This window comes from Eutrigla gurnardus, assembly GCF_963514095.1.
Source record: "Eutrigla gurnardus genome assembly, chromosome: 4".
Lineage (NCBI taxonomy): Eukaryota > Metazoa > Chordata > Actinopteri > Perciformes > Triglidae > Eutrigla > Eutrigla gurnardus.
This window is the reverse complement of record NC_139918.1, coordinates 23,165,509-23,178,206: the sequence shown is the minus strand read 5'-3', so window position 1 is coordinate 23,178,206 and position 12,698 is coordinate 23,165,509. Positions and strand designations below refer to the sequence as shown.

Below are 12,698 nucleotides of genomic sequence, written 5' to 3'. Positions count from 1 at the left end.
CGGTTGAAGGTGTTCATGCGTTCAGGGCCATCGGAGGAGGATCTGTTGTTCAAAAGTAACGGCGATGGGCTTGGCTGGACCAAGGTCTCTCAATCTGTAGAGAAGAGAACACCTTTCCAGGTAAAGAGGCTGAGTGGGAGAAATAATATTAATAGGAGAAAGAATGGTTATTTTATCGATGATATTCACCTTTTCCCTCAATGACCTCATGCTCAGCTGCTGATTGAAGCAGAGACTATAAACGGAGGATTTATTGCCCTTGATGATGTCAGTGTCACGCCAGGCCTTTGTAAAGGTACTGATATTGTTTTGTTTTTTATTTCTATAGTTTACATGATATTTAACAAAAAATGTATTAAACCTTTTTCTCTTTCTCATAGTAAATGAAACAAGTCTCGGATTCCTTGGTTGCTCATTTGAAAATGGCACCTGTGGCTGGGAGGACATCAGTGTTGGCCAGTGTCAGTGGGTGAGAGGAAGGAATGCTACTGGGAACACTGGACCCTCTGTGGACAACACCGAGGGCACTGATCTGGGTACGGCCACACACTCACCCCTCACGGACAAACCGGCTGTCAATAACTCTATAGATTCAAATCAGTGGCCTCTGCTAGTCTCAAGGCCACACAAACACCTTACAGCAATACAACGGAAAACATCATCCTCATCATCACTGATTAATAACCAAATTACACTTCATAGTTCCCCAAAGAGGGAGGCAGCAAGCTCTTTTAGCAATTGTTGATCATAACTCTCTGACCATAAAAAGATGGAAGAGGTTTGTTGCAAGGGTAACGACATATGCTGTATAATATGCTGAATAAGCTGAATACATTTCCCTTTTTGGAGCATGTATGGTAGTGATCTTGGCTGTAGTGTTTGCCAGTCTCTATACCACATCCTTGTTTTGTTCTGACTTGGATTCCTTCATTTTAATGCTTATGCTAAACATGAAATCTACACTTTTTACTCACGGACCACTTTTTACTAAGTTATGCTGTTTGGTAAACTGTCATCACACCTACAAATATAATGCACATGTTAGTTTAGCACAAGTTTATGTTCAATATACTCCCTAAAGCTCTGAAACTGGTATTAAAAAGGGAGGGAAATCCACAGATCATGGTGCTTAACTGGCAAATATATAAATAACCAGACCAAGAAAAAGAAAAACAGCATAAAAACATTATATCAGGGCCTCAGGACCAGGTTTATTATGGATAAGCTGCAAACATATAATCTTCCGCCACCACGTTTCCACTCAGTCAATTTAGTTTGAGTCATTGCTTCTACTGCCGTTGTTTTCCACTGCTGACTTTGTATAGAAAGAACAAAGGATAATGCTTTGGGTTGTTATTCGGTGATTCCAGGTTGGTACACGGCTGTAGAGCCTGAACGAGGAGCTCAAATGAGCCCTGCTACTTTGCAGAGTCCTTCCATGAGACAGGCCAGCTCAACCTGCACTCTACACTTCTACTACAACATGTATGGAGCGGGTATGTTTTCCATATTCAAGTGTGTTTTTCCTCTCTATATATGAGTATGATATATATGTTATGCTTAATTGTCCCCACAGAGAAATATGTCTTGGACTAAAATGCTGCAAACATGGCATGTCATCATGTAGCTGCTTCCATAGTAGTGATCAAAACGAATAAATAAATATACAAACTAAGCAATCTCTAACTCTGTGCATTGTTACAGGCATAGAAGAGCTGAATGTCATGCTAAAGGAGGGCCCAAGGACCACTGCACTGTGGTGGCTATCTGGTAACCATGGAGATGTGTGGCATCACGGTGAGGTAACGGTTGGTCGAATTCCTCAGGACTTCACGATCCTGTTTGAAGCCTCCAAGACCTTCAACAGGCCTGGACACATTGCCATTGATGACATAGGTTTTGCCAACTGCACCCTGCCTGGTAGGCTACCTGCTCTACCTGCACACTCAGAGTATTTCAACCAGCAGTTTATTTTCAGGCTGATTCCTAAAGTACGTTTGTTCTCAGAGCCCCCACCCTCGTGTCCAGAGAGTATGTTCATGTGCAACAACAGTGTGTGTGTGGAGCACAGCCGAGTGTGTGACTTCAGCGATGACTGTGGGGACTGGTCTGATGAGAGCAACTGTGGTGAGATATCACACATGCTGAATGGTTTTAATACTGTATGTCCCAAATACTGAATGCACTGATAAACTGGTAAACTCATATACATAAAGTCTCACAGGAACTCACTGTGTACGTCCCTCATATCTTTGATATTCTGACCACAGAAAGATCATGAAAACGGAATATGGATGCATCTTTTAGGACCTTCACCTTGCTCAAATAGATAAATATGTATTTATGTATATAAAGATGCATACACATTACCTTTTCTTTCCCTGGTTGCAGTCTCTAACGTGTCTACCTCTTGCTCCCTTTTACCTGATGATAACAATGCAGAGCAACAAGGCGTTGTGCAGCGCTGCAGCTTTGAACAAGGCCTGTGTTTCTGGGAGGAAAGCGATGTGGACACAGCTGCAGATGAGTGGACGCATCACAAAGGACAGGAAGCCTGGCCCGAACACGGGCCCTCCAGGGATCACACCCACAACTCTGCTGCAGGTATTAGACTCTCGGAGCTGCTCGGCATTGAGATCATCCTCCTGGTTGTCTGTGAATAACTTGTTAGATGGTTCATTTCCTTTGAATTCATTTACTTATGTAATCGGTAATGCTGTACTTTACATTATATTGTATTACAGGTCACTATGTCATCCCCGGGACTCAGCTGACTGAGAAGGGCCAGACATCAGAGACTCTCTCTAAAACTCTACTACCCAGCACCCACTGCACTGTAAGCATACATAGGTGCATGCAGCATGACGTGTTTTTGTCTTGAGGTGCCTGAATGTGTACAAATCAACACGGGTGGCATCCTGACATGCTGACATATGCATATAGTTGTAGTTATAAACTTGTGGTAAGTAATGCAGTAACAAACAGCAGGTGTAATATTTGCCATATAGCAGCTTAGTTTAGTGTGTCAGCATGCTAACCGTTGCTAATTAGCACTAAACACAAAGTACCGATGAGGCTGATGGGAATAGGCTTTACAGATATTTGGTCATAAACCAAAGTATTGGATTTCAAATATTAAACCTGATGATGGAGCGAAGTGAAAAGGTTATGGGTTTACCAAAAGCAAGCGATGAATTGTTTGGTTTTCTTAAGGCGTGACCTTGTTTTTTGTACATCCCTTCACCAGGACGACTCTTATTGTGTCCATAGGTGAGATTCTTCTACTTCAGCCTGGATGATGCTACAGCCAGACTGACAGCCCAGTCCAGGACGCTTCAGTCTGGTAGTCACGACGCTGTGTTATGGCTCAGGGAAAACTCACACAGCTACAGCTGGCAGAGGGCAGAGGTCACGTTCTCATCCTCAGTCAACAGCAAGGTCAGTGAGGACACAATTAAAGCTTCAGTCATCCAGGGTCTCATTTATAAAATGTGTTGACTAACCAAAGATAAGGCAAGATAAATGGAAGGTTTATATGCAGTTTGGGAGAAAAGCAAGAGCAAGGGCTCACTCAAGAATGAACTGATTCGAATTTGGTAGTGTAGTAGACAAACTGGACAAAATAAGTATCACATATTTTGCCTTGACTTTACATTGAGCCTTTGTTTATTCATTGTTTTAATCACTGATAAAAAACAAGTAAAAGCAGCAGCAAGGTCAGAATGCAGTCCTATGAGATTGTCTCCTCCTCAGATTGTCTTCAGATATGAGAGCGGTGATGGTCGCAGAGAGCTGGTTGCGTTGGATGACATCTCCTTCTCCAGAGAGTGTCGATTTGACCCCGATAACAGCATACTCCCTGACCCTTCAACCACCTCTACCCCACCTACATCCACTGTCACACCCTCAGCCTCAACTGCACCGACCGGCCCCTGTCAGGTAAACTCCTTGTCATGATGAGCACACGCCTGCAAAGGGGAATTCTGTGAAGCATAAAGTAACTCATAGAAACCTGTCAAAATAATCCAGAGCTACTGTTCGGTTCCTTCGGTGTTGCAGGAGAATGAGTTTTTCTGTTGGCGATCAGCTGGAGGAGTTTGTGTTCCGGCACATTTACAGTGTGATTATCATGGAGACTGCCCGCAGGGGGAGGACGAGGATGGCTGTGGTGAGCCGCGTGTTGCATTTACTGACAAATACTTCTACCTTTTTGTAAGCAGCGTGTGGTACAATGTTTCACAATAATAATTAGGCCTTTGCTCCGGTAGGTTAATTAGCAGAGAACTAGATTTAAAGCAGTTTGGCAACATTGTCTCATTTAGAATGTGGCTCAAAATGTATTTAAATCAAATTAGTCATGGGATCGCTGGTTGAGAAAGAATACGTTTTCCAGTCAGTTATACAGTAATGCATAATGGGAAGTGAATTAGGAAAAGTGTGTTCATTTAATTTAATTACGTATACTGTACTTTTATAGGTTTAATATAGCAGGTAACCTGATTGGCTATATGTTGCAGTTTTGACAAAGGGGTGGCTGAGAAGTGAAGTTAGTGTTTGTACCCCAATCTAACACTTTCTTAACACTGTTTGGCCGATTCTATTTTTTTGTTTTTTTTAAGATAATGCAATTATTTACGATTTTCTCCATATTGCCCAGAGTCAAGCGACTCAACCACAAGAGGCAGTTTTATTTAAAGTTGATACGTATACATCATATGAGTTATTCACCAGCAGCAGCCTTTCTCACGCCTCGTCTCAAACTTTCAGGTCGGTGCACATTTGAGAGTGACCAGTGCCGATGGACTGACACCACTGATGGAGAGAGAAGGTGGCAGAGACAGAAAGCCAATAACGACACGGAGCCGCCCACTGATCACACTACAGACGCAGGTGACTTATTGAGTGATTGTTATATTCATTTTAATGGACCCACAGGACAATAATTCAAGGGATAACATGTCAGAGGACATGGTCCGGCACTGATGATAACAACCCACAGCATTTAAGAGTCAACTTTGATCATTCAGGATGATTGCCCTCCCTTTCAGGCTACTACATGAGGGTGAATCTCAGTCGGGGGTCCACACAGAGCGAAGCCCGACTCCAGAGTCCCGTACTCAGTGCTTCATCCCCCTACTGCCAGATTCTGTAAGTGATAGCACAACACTGATGGCCACATTTCTCTCACTATCATCCTAATGCCGGTCAAACATTTGTGTTGATACAGAGTTGAATATTTAAAGTATGAATTGCTCAACACTCCCCTGCTTTCTACCGCGCAATTCTCTTCCCAATCCAACACTCTCCCCTTGTTCCTTCCTTCTTTCCTAAACACAGGTTTCACTTCCACATCAGCTCAGAGAGTGCTGGGTCACTCAGAGTGCTTATGCAGCAAGCTGAGGGGAGTGAAGCAATCCTGTGGTCACGCAGTCACAACACTGTCTCCCACTGGAGCCCGGAGCATCTGCCTCTGGGCCGCCACCAGCAGCCTTATAAGGTGCGGCGCTCGTGCCTCCTCTCGACGGTTACGTTTGAATCCTTATGAAGGGGACACTTAGATAGCCGACACACGAGAGAAAATAAGCGATTAAACCAGTAAAAAAAAACAGGATGAATGCAAAATCTTGCATACGGGGTACGAGGGGTCACTGTATAGTTTGATGAAGATGAAAATGATGTGAATCATTGCTTGAGATTTGTCCTTCAAGATCACTACATCTCAATTCAATCAGTGCCTTTGGAGATTTTGGACAGCCTGTGGTGCTCCAACACCCCACTAAGACTTCTATCTGTGTATTCACAGTGAAACTACTACTTACACATACATTTGAAAGTACATGTATGTGAAATACATTTATGAACACATATAACATTGCAGAATATGCCAAGTGATCAGCATCATTTTCAAAAGGATAAACAAATACATTTATTCATTAAAGATGGGTAAATAAAATAGATAACAAAACATAAAAAGGTCCACGTGGAAGGTGTTTGAAGTGCAGTCAGGTGTGTGTAATGTTTCCTTTGTCTTTGAGGACAATCATTGGTTTATTTGGATTCTCAGGTTTGGTTCAGCAGCATGAATACAGTGACTCAGACGGACACCACTGCTGGAGAGCACGTTGTTGCTGTGGATGACATCTCTTTTCTAAACTGTGAAAAATCCTACCAACCACCAGGTAAGTAAGGTTTCCATCAACATTACATGTGAATTTATAGGACATGAATATTGGTGTCAGGATTCATTGGGTTGGAAGACTGGTTCATTTTAAATGATGTTTCCCTCCTCAGCTCTGTCTGCCTATGACTGTTCTTTTGAAGAGGATCTGTGTGTTTGGGTTCAGGGGGCTGAAGACGAGTTGGACTGGCTCAGCAGGTCTGGTCCCACTGAAACCCCCAACACCGGACCTGCGGGAGACCACACTACTGGAAAAGGTAGCAGGACTTCAAGTGAAAATCACTGCCACTAGAAGAGAAGAGTCATGATAGAAATCTGACTCAATAATGTTATTTACACTAGTCATCTCACAACAATAAGGAGTCGGCAGCAAAACCCCCTGAGTGTATTTAACAGCAGCCATTTATTTTCTTAGGAATTCATTTTTTCCTCACCTCTCATAGTTTTACACATCGTGTGACCGGGGTCAAACGCCAGAAAGGTTTAGAACTTCTGATCATGTTGTTTCCCAGGGAAATACCTTTACATCAAGAGTTCCCCACCAAGTGTGAAGGGAAATGTGGCCCAACTGAAGACTTTGCTGCTGCCACCTGCTGGTGAAAAAGGATACTGTGTCAGATTTTGGTACCACATGTTCGGAGCGACTTCTGGCTCCTTGAAGATGCTTCTACAAACAGCTGATCCCATGAAGAAAACAGTGGTAAAAAAAACAAAACATGCATGAAATTTGTAGTTTTGTATTTCTTAGTTATATATTAATTAGTTTTAGTTTTAACAAGCGTAGAGACAACATAGGTCAGAGAAGGCTGGACACATTACTTCCCTTTACTACTGTGTTAGAAAAACGGCAGTGAGGTTGATTGAGAAACATTTGACTGTTACCATTGAGATATTATACTTAGTTTTCACGGTCAGTTGTGAAATGCTGATTGCAAAATAACATTAATACATTGTATAATGAGTGCAAGCTGCACAGTTTCAGTGCATACCACATCCTCATTATGACAAGTGAATCAGCCTCCTGCCTTTCGTGTAGGTGTGGCAAAAATCAGGAAATCAAGGGGATGAGTGGCTGCTGGTGCAGAGCCATGTGAACTTGCAGAGGGTCCACCAAGTGATTCTGGAGGCTACAGTAGGGGGACAGGCTGGAGACATAGCCATCGACGACATCGCCTTCATGAGTGGACCATGTCGCGCCTCTGGTAATAAAACTGTAAAAATCACAGAAAAAAAACAACATTTGACATGTTAGTTCAGCTGAACCTGTATATCTCTAGCGTTTTGTTAATTAAAAGTGATTCAGTATGTACAAGGTTAAGTAGAATTACCAAAAAGATGGAGTCTAGGCACATTGTTTTAGTGTTATTATTATGTGATTTTGGGTACAGCTACATCTAAAGTCTGGATAACAGCAGAAACTTTAAGGTATCATATTTATTCTTTAGAAAAATGTGTGCATACACCTTATAATGCTTTCCCAAACGTTGCCGTGTAGATATGTGTGACTTCGAGGAAGGGAGCTGTGACTGGCAGCAGCAGACCACCGATGACTTTGACTGGGTCAGACAGTCGGGCTCCACCCACAACCCCAACACTGGGCCAGACACTGACCACACCACCCACACACCCACCGGCCACTACTACTACCTGTCGTCCTCTGCTGCCGACCGCAAGGGACAGACAGCTAAAATGTCTTCACCACTGTATCCTGCAGGTGAGACAGTCACCTGTTTGCGTGTTAACTACATCATCAACATTATGCAGTGTGTTCTTCTACACAGTGATTCACATCCAGACAGGACCAAACATTTAGTTGAATGTCTTGGTAGAGAGGACACCTGATTTCTGATATTTTAATACATTGGGATTGTAGGGTCGGAACCAAGCATCTCCTTCCTCTGCCCAATAAACAGGCAGTTTTTATTTTTCTCAATTTATGGTGTATTCAATAATTATAATGATATTATTTGGCTGATACTTTCTGGAGGGTAGTTAAATCTTAAACAAAGCATCATGTCTAAGAAGCTCTTCAAATGTTTTGTTTGGGAAATTTGAAGCCCCACCTGTCCAATAAATTTTAACCAAACCAAATATCTGGAAATTTAAGTTGTCTGAAGTTTACTGGGGCAAAAAGGGGGCGTTTAATACTACGTGATATTTCAGTCATGTGATCTGGTTTTCCTTCGTCTGATCCTTCAGGCAAAGGAGCTTGTGTGCAGCTGTGGTATCACATGTACGGCAAAGGAATGGGGACGCTGAACGTCTACCAACAGAGTGAAGAAGGAAAGCAAGTTCTAATCTTCTCTCAGACGGGAGACCAGGGCCGACTGTGGAGGTTTGCTCAGGCCTCGCTCCTGCCCCGGGTTCAGCCTTACAGGGTGAGACGCAAACATCCGCCAAGAGCAGGGTCGTTTCTGGGAAAAGAGATATACAATGTTGAGCAACATGCTCTTTAAGACTGATATCTCCAAACCTCTGCACTTAAAGCTGATATTATATTATGTAGATGTTACTGGGAATAAAGGGGAATTCATGTTCCTTTTGTTTTGCAAACTAAGCCTGTAAAGACATTTTACAATACATTTGAGTGAACTGACCCTTTAACGGCCGAGGCTATTAATCTAAAGCCAAAAAATAACATAGATTCTTCATTCCTTTTGATGTTTTATTTCTAAGATTGTGTCAAAATGAGACTAGAATGTGATCAGACCTCTCTGTAAGACTGATTTGAATATATTTTCATCGTTTCACACTTTGTGTTTCAGATGGTTGTGGAAGGTGTGAAGGCTGGCCCCACCCAGGAGGGAGACATGGCCTTTGATGATGTACAGCTGACGGATGCTCATTGTCCTCCTCACGGACGTTGTGACTTTGAGAGCGGCATGTGTAGCTGGAGCAACCTGGGAGGCGGAGTGGACCAGGGGGACTGGCTCCGTGGTATGGGAGCTTCCCCAAACCCCAACACAGGGCCCAGTGTTGACCACACCACCAACTCCACACACGGTAATAACACCGACATGTACGATTTGAACCGGGCGAATACGAGTGTGATCAAAACAAATGTATGGACACTTGCAGGATCTGATTAAACTGTACATCACAGCTGCATTCTCCACAAGTTTAAGCAGAAAAGTATAATATAAAATATAAATTTTTATTATACACCAAAATTAAGTTCTAGCGGGTTTTATGAACATTCACTTCTTTCCTCACAAGAAATGACTTTTCTCTGCCACCTGGTGGCTCTAACCTCTCATTATTTTTGAGTGATCTTGCCATGTCTCCACCAGGTTACTATTTGTATGTGGACAGCTCGGTGGGTGATTGGGGAGACATGTCCTTCCTGATCAGTGACGTGTTCCCACCGTCCACTAGAGGTCACTGTCTGACATTCTGGTACCACATGTATGGCAACCATGTCGGGACTCTCAGAATTCATATAAATGACAGGTAAACGGACTGTTAATGTCTGATGAGTAACAACATGGAACATGAACTTCTGTTCAATTCAAACGTGTGCTGTCTTGTCTTGTAGAAAAATGCATACTGGTGGCAACGAAGAAGGGATTCTGAAGTGGACTGAGACAGGAAACAAGGGAAACAAGTGGCAGATGGCCAGTGTGTCTGTCAAACATGAAGAAGCATTCTGGGTAATAACACGCTTCTGATTCTCACATCAGAATACATGCAGATGTTAAAATGAAAAACTCCTTAGTTTCGGTATTTGCCAGTGGTGGAAAATAACTAATTACACTTACAAGAGTACTGTACTGTAATTGCTGTACTTGTACTTTGAGTATTTCCATGTAATGCTACTTTTACTCCGCTCCATTTCAGAGGGATGTATTGCACTTCTAACTCCACAGCACTAAGCCTTAGTTACTTTTCAGATGCCGATTTTACATTAAAAAAAATGCACGTTTTTTTTTTCAATTATCTTTTTATCCATTTTTCACATGTGTTTTTAAAATACAACACATTGTTAAAGATTGAACCAGTGGTTCCCAACTTGTTGGCTTGTGAACTTTTTCACAATGAAGCTGTATCTACTTTTGGTCTCTTTTAACATTTCAGATGTCTACCGCGTTGTTGACATTTGTTGGTACAGGTTTTTATATGAATAACTGTTTGAGGCTGAAAGAGTCAAATTATTCAATATTTAAACTTAAGATAACTTGTATTATTACACATTACCCAATAACAGCACTTGTGTGTACTCTGAATGTTCTGATGTTGTTTTGAATATGAACTCTATTTTTTTTTTTTTTCCAGTTTGTGTTCGTGTATCAGCGGGGTGTTACAGGTGGGGATGTTGCTCTCGATGATGTCAGCATCCTCCCTGGCTCCTGCTACTCAGAGCCCCCCGTTGACCCTCCTGACAGTAACCATGGTAACTTGAGAACTGTTACTTCATCTGAGCAGAATAATATCCTTAGTTGTGAGAAGGACAAAATAACATTCTGATCCATATTTTATCTTTTATCTGTAAAAATAAAAGTTATCCAGAAATCATTAACCCTCATGTCGATATTAGTGTAAAGAACTACTTGTATGTATGTTGTATGTAAGTTAGGTTTAAGCAGCATTTTCTAGAAAGACTTGTGTCTCAATTATTGGATAAGTCTGTTATTTACATTTTTTCTTTCTGTCAACCAAGGCCAAAGCCAAAACGTGTTAGTCCGTCTCTCAATGCGCTCAGATTCTCTCTCTCTCTCTCTCTCTCTCTCTCTCTCTCTGGTAATAAGCTCCACACCTAGTTTTTCCTGAAAACTTGAATCATTAAAACGGGCCACAAATTACTTTTATATAAAAAAATGTTCAGTAATTTCAGCCATGTATTAACACCTATGCATATTATTTCTGACAGCAGGATGGTATATGTTGGACTGACACACACCAGTGCAACGCTGCAGCACGTTTATGTGTTAGACATGTTTTTAGACAACAATGGAGCTCTATTGCTCAGAATGAGCCGTATCAGGTTTGACTACATGCACGGACGACACCTAATAGAACATGCATTGTTTGTTTTGGTCTTTTTTTTGTGTGTCGACAATAAGAAACATATTGAATATCACCGACCTTACTTTAAAATGTTAATTCTAATCAAATGATTCCTTATGCACTTGCTCCAAAGTAAGGGCTTTAATCCTCAGTACAAGTGGGAAGCGTATGAACTAAGTGTCGACAAGAGTTGATAGTAATCTCATCATGTTCCTCTGTCTGCAGACATGGTGTCTGCAGGTCTGGCTGTTGGTCTGACCCTGCTGGCTGGAGTCGTCATCTCCATCTTCCTCTTCATGCTGAACAGGAAGTGGAGAACAATGTACACCGCTGTTTAAAAATACCTACATCATTTATATAATATAAGAATAATGTGCTGGTTTATGTTGTCGGCTGACATTTCTGCTTGTGTGTCTCAGGAATCAGCAGAGACTTGTGAATGACGACACAATTGAGGAGAACCAGTTTGACCTCTTTGACTGCAAAATAAATGTAAGTAAGCAGGGTTTATAAACAAAACATCTTGTCCAGCCTTCACAGAGCAGAGATGACAAAAGAAATATACACTGTATGTATATTTGTTTCCTTCCAGGGCACGCAACATGGACCCGAAACTGACTTTAGCTTCTACAACAATCTGTATAATCCATCGCCACATGCAACTGATGCCACAGTTGCTTCATCTAATGCTTAGTGTAGATGAATAACTCCAGTGAAAAAAAAAACATTTACCACTTCCGATTCCACCTGTATTCTTGGAGATATTTATCCATTGTAACTGTTTAGAAGATTAAATATTGATGTTCATGGGGCATTTTGCCGATTAAAAAATGGATTAAAGGATGTAAAGACATTTAAATGGTTGAGTATCAGTGACTCTTTTGTTTTAGTAATGACAAGTGGATTATGAATTACTTGCATATAGTTTATTGCTTACCTCCAACCCCCTTGGCTGAGGATGTGCGAACACTGAAAATGTAAAGTAATTATTTTATAAAATGGAATTTAACTAACACACTGTAGTGTTTTATGTTTTTGTTGACTAGGCCTAAACTATTTTGCTATTTTTTTAGTGTTGTTGAATTTAAGACATTGTAAGGATTCTGATTTGTAATGGTTTATTGCTACATTTTATTCATGTTCATGTTCAGGTATATATTTAAAGCTTTACTTAAATTGCAACAAAGAAAATGTAGAGTATTTGTTCAGGGTAAATGACCAATAGTGATTCTGCATGAGGGGTGCTCACAGAAAAAGAAACCTGTAAAGATGTACAGACAAAGCTTCACATCATCAATTCCCAATCGATTCACATCATCAATTCCCAATTTTGAATCATTGTGATTATTTTTCCAGGGCCAGTATGTATGACACTTTTAAAAATGTCCTTAAGAACACAATTTTATGTGAGCTTCAAATGTAGAAACAAATGTTATATATATTCTTTTGTTTTACCTGAGAACACAGGAGATACACAGCATAAACATGACATTAACGAAACATTCCCATTAAAGGT

At 41.3% G+C, this 12,698-nt stretch overlaps 1 protein-coding gene across 1 annotated transcript; it reads left to right on the top strand.

Moving 5' to 3' along the window:
- LOC311012728 (apical endosomal glycoprotein-like) lies at positions 1 to 12,535 on the top strand. The gene is made up of 27 exons (XM_084008346.1): positions 1 to 120; positions 217 to 295; positions 381 to 536; positions 1,371 to 1,496; positions 1,705 to 1,920; positions 2,008 to 2,127; positions 2,443 to 2,604; positions 2,745 to 2,836; positions 3,271 to 3,438; positions 3,754 to 3,939; positions 4,060 to 4,168; positions 4,768 to 4,890; positions 5,049 to 5,148; positions 5,338 to 5,497; positions 6,065 to 6,179; positions 6,292 to 6,435; positions 6,691 to 6,878; positions 7,215 to 7,380; positions 7,674 to 7,892; positions 8,378 to 8,556; positions 8,944 to 9,181; positions 9,469 to 9,628; positions 9,714 to 9,828; positions 10,451 to 10,568; positions 11,408 to 11,504; positions 11,602 to 11,674; positions 11,775 to 12,535. Exons 1-27 carry the CDS (start codon positions 16 to 18, stop codon positions 11,874 to 11,876), a joined length of 3,816 nt encoding a protein of 1,271 aa, XP_083864472.1. The 5' UTR covers positions 1 to 15; the 3' UTR covers positions 11,877 to 12,535.
- The last annotated feature ends 163 nt before the right edge of the window (positions 12,536 to 12,698 follow it).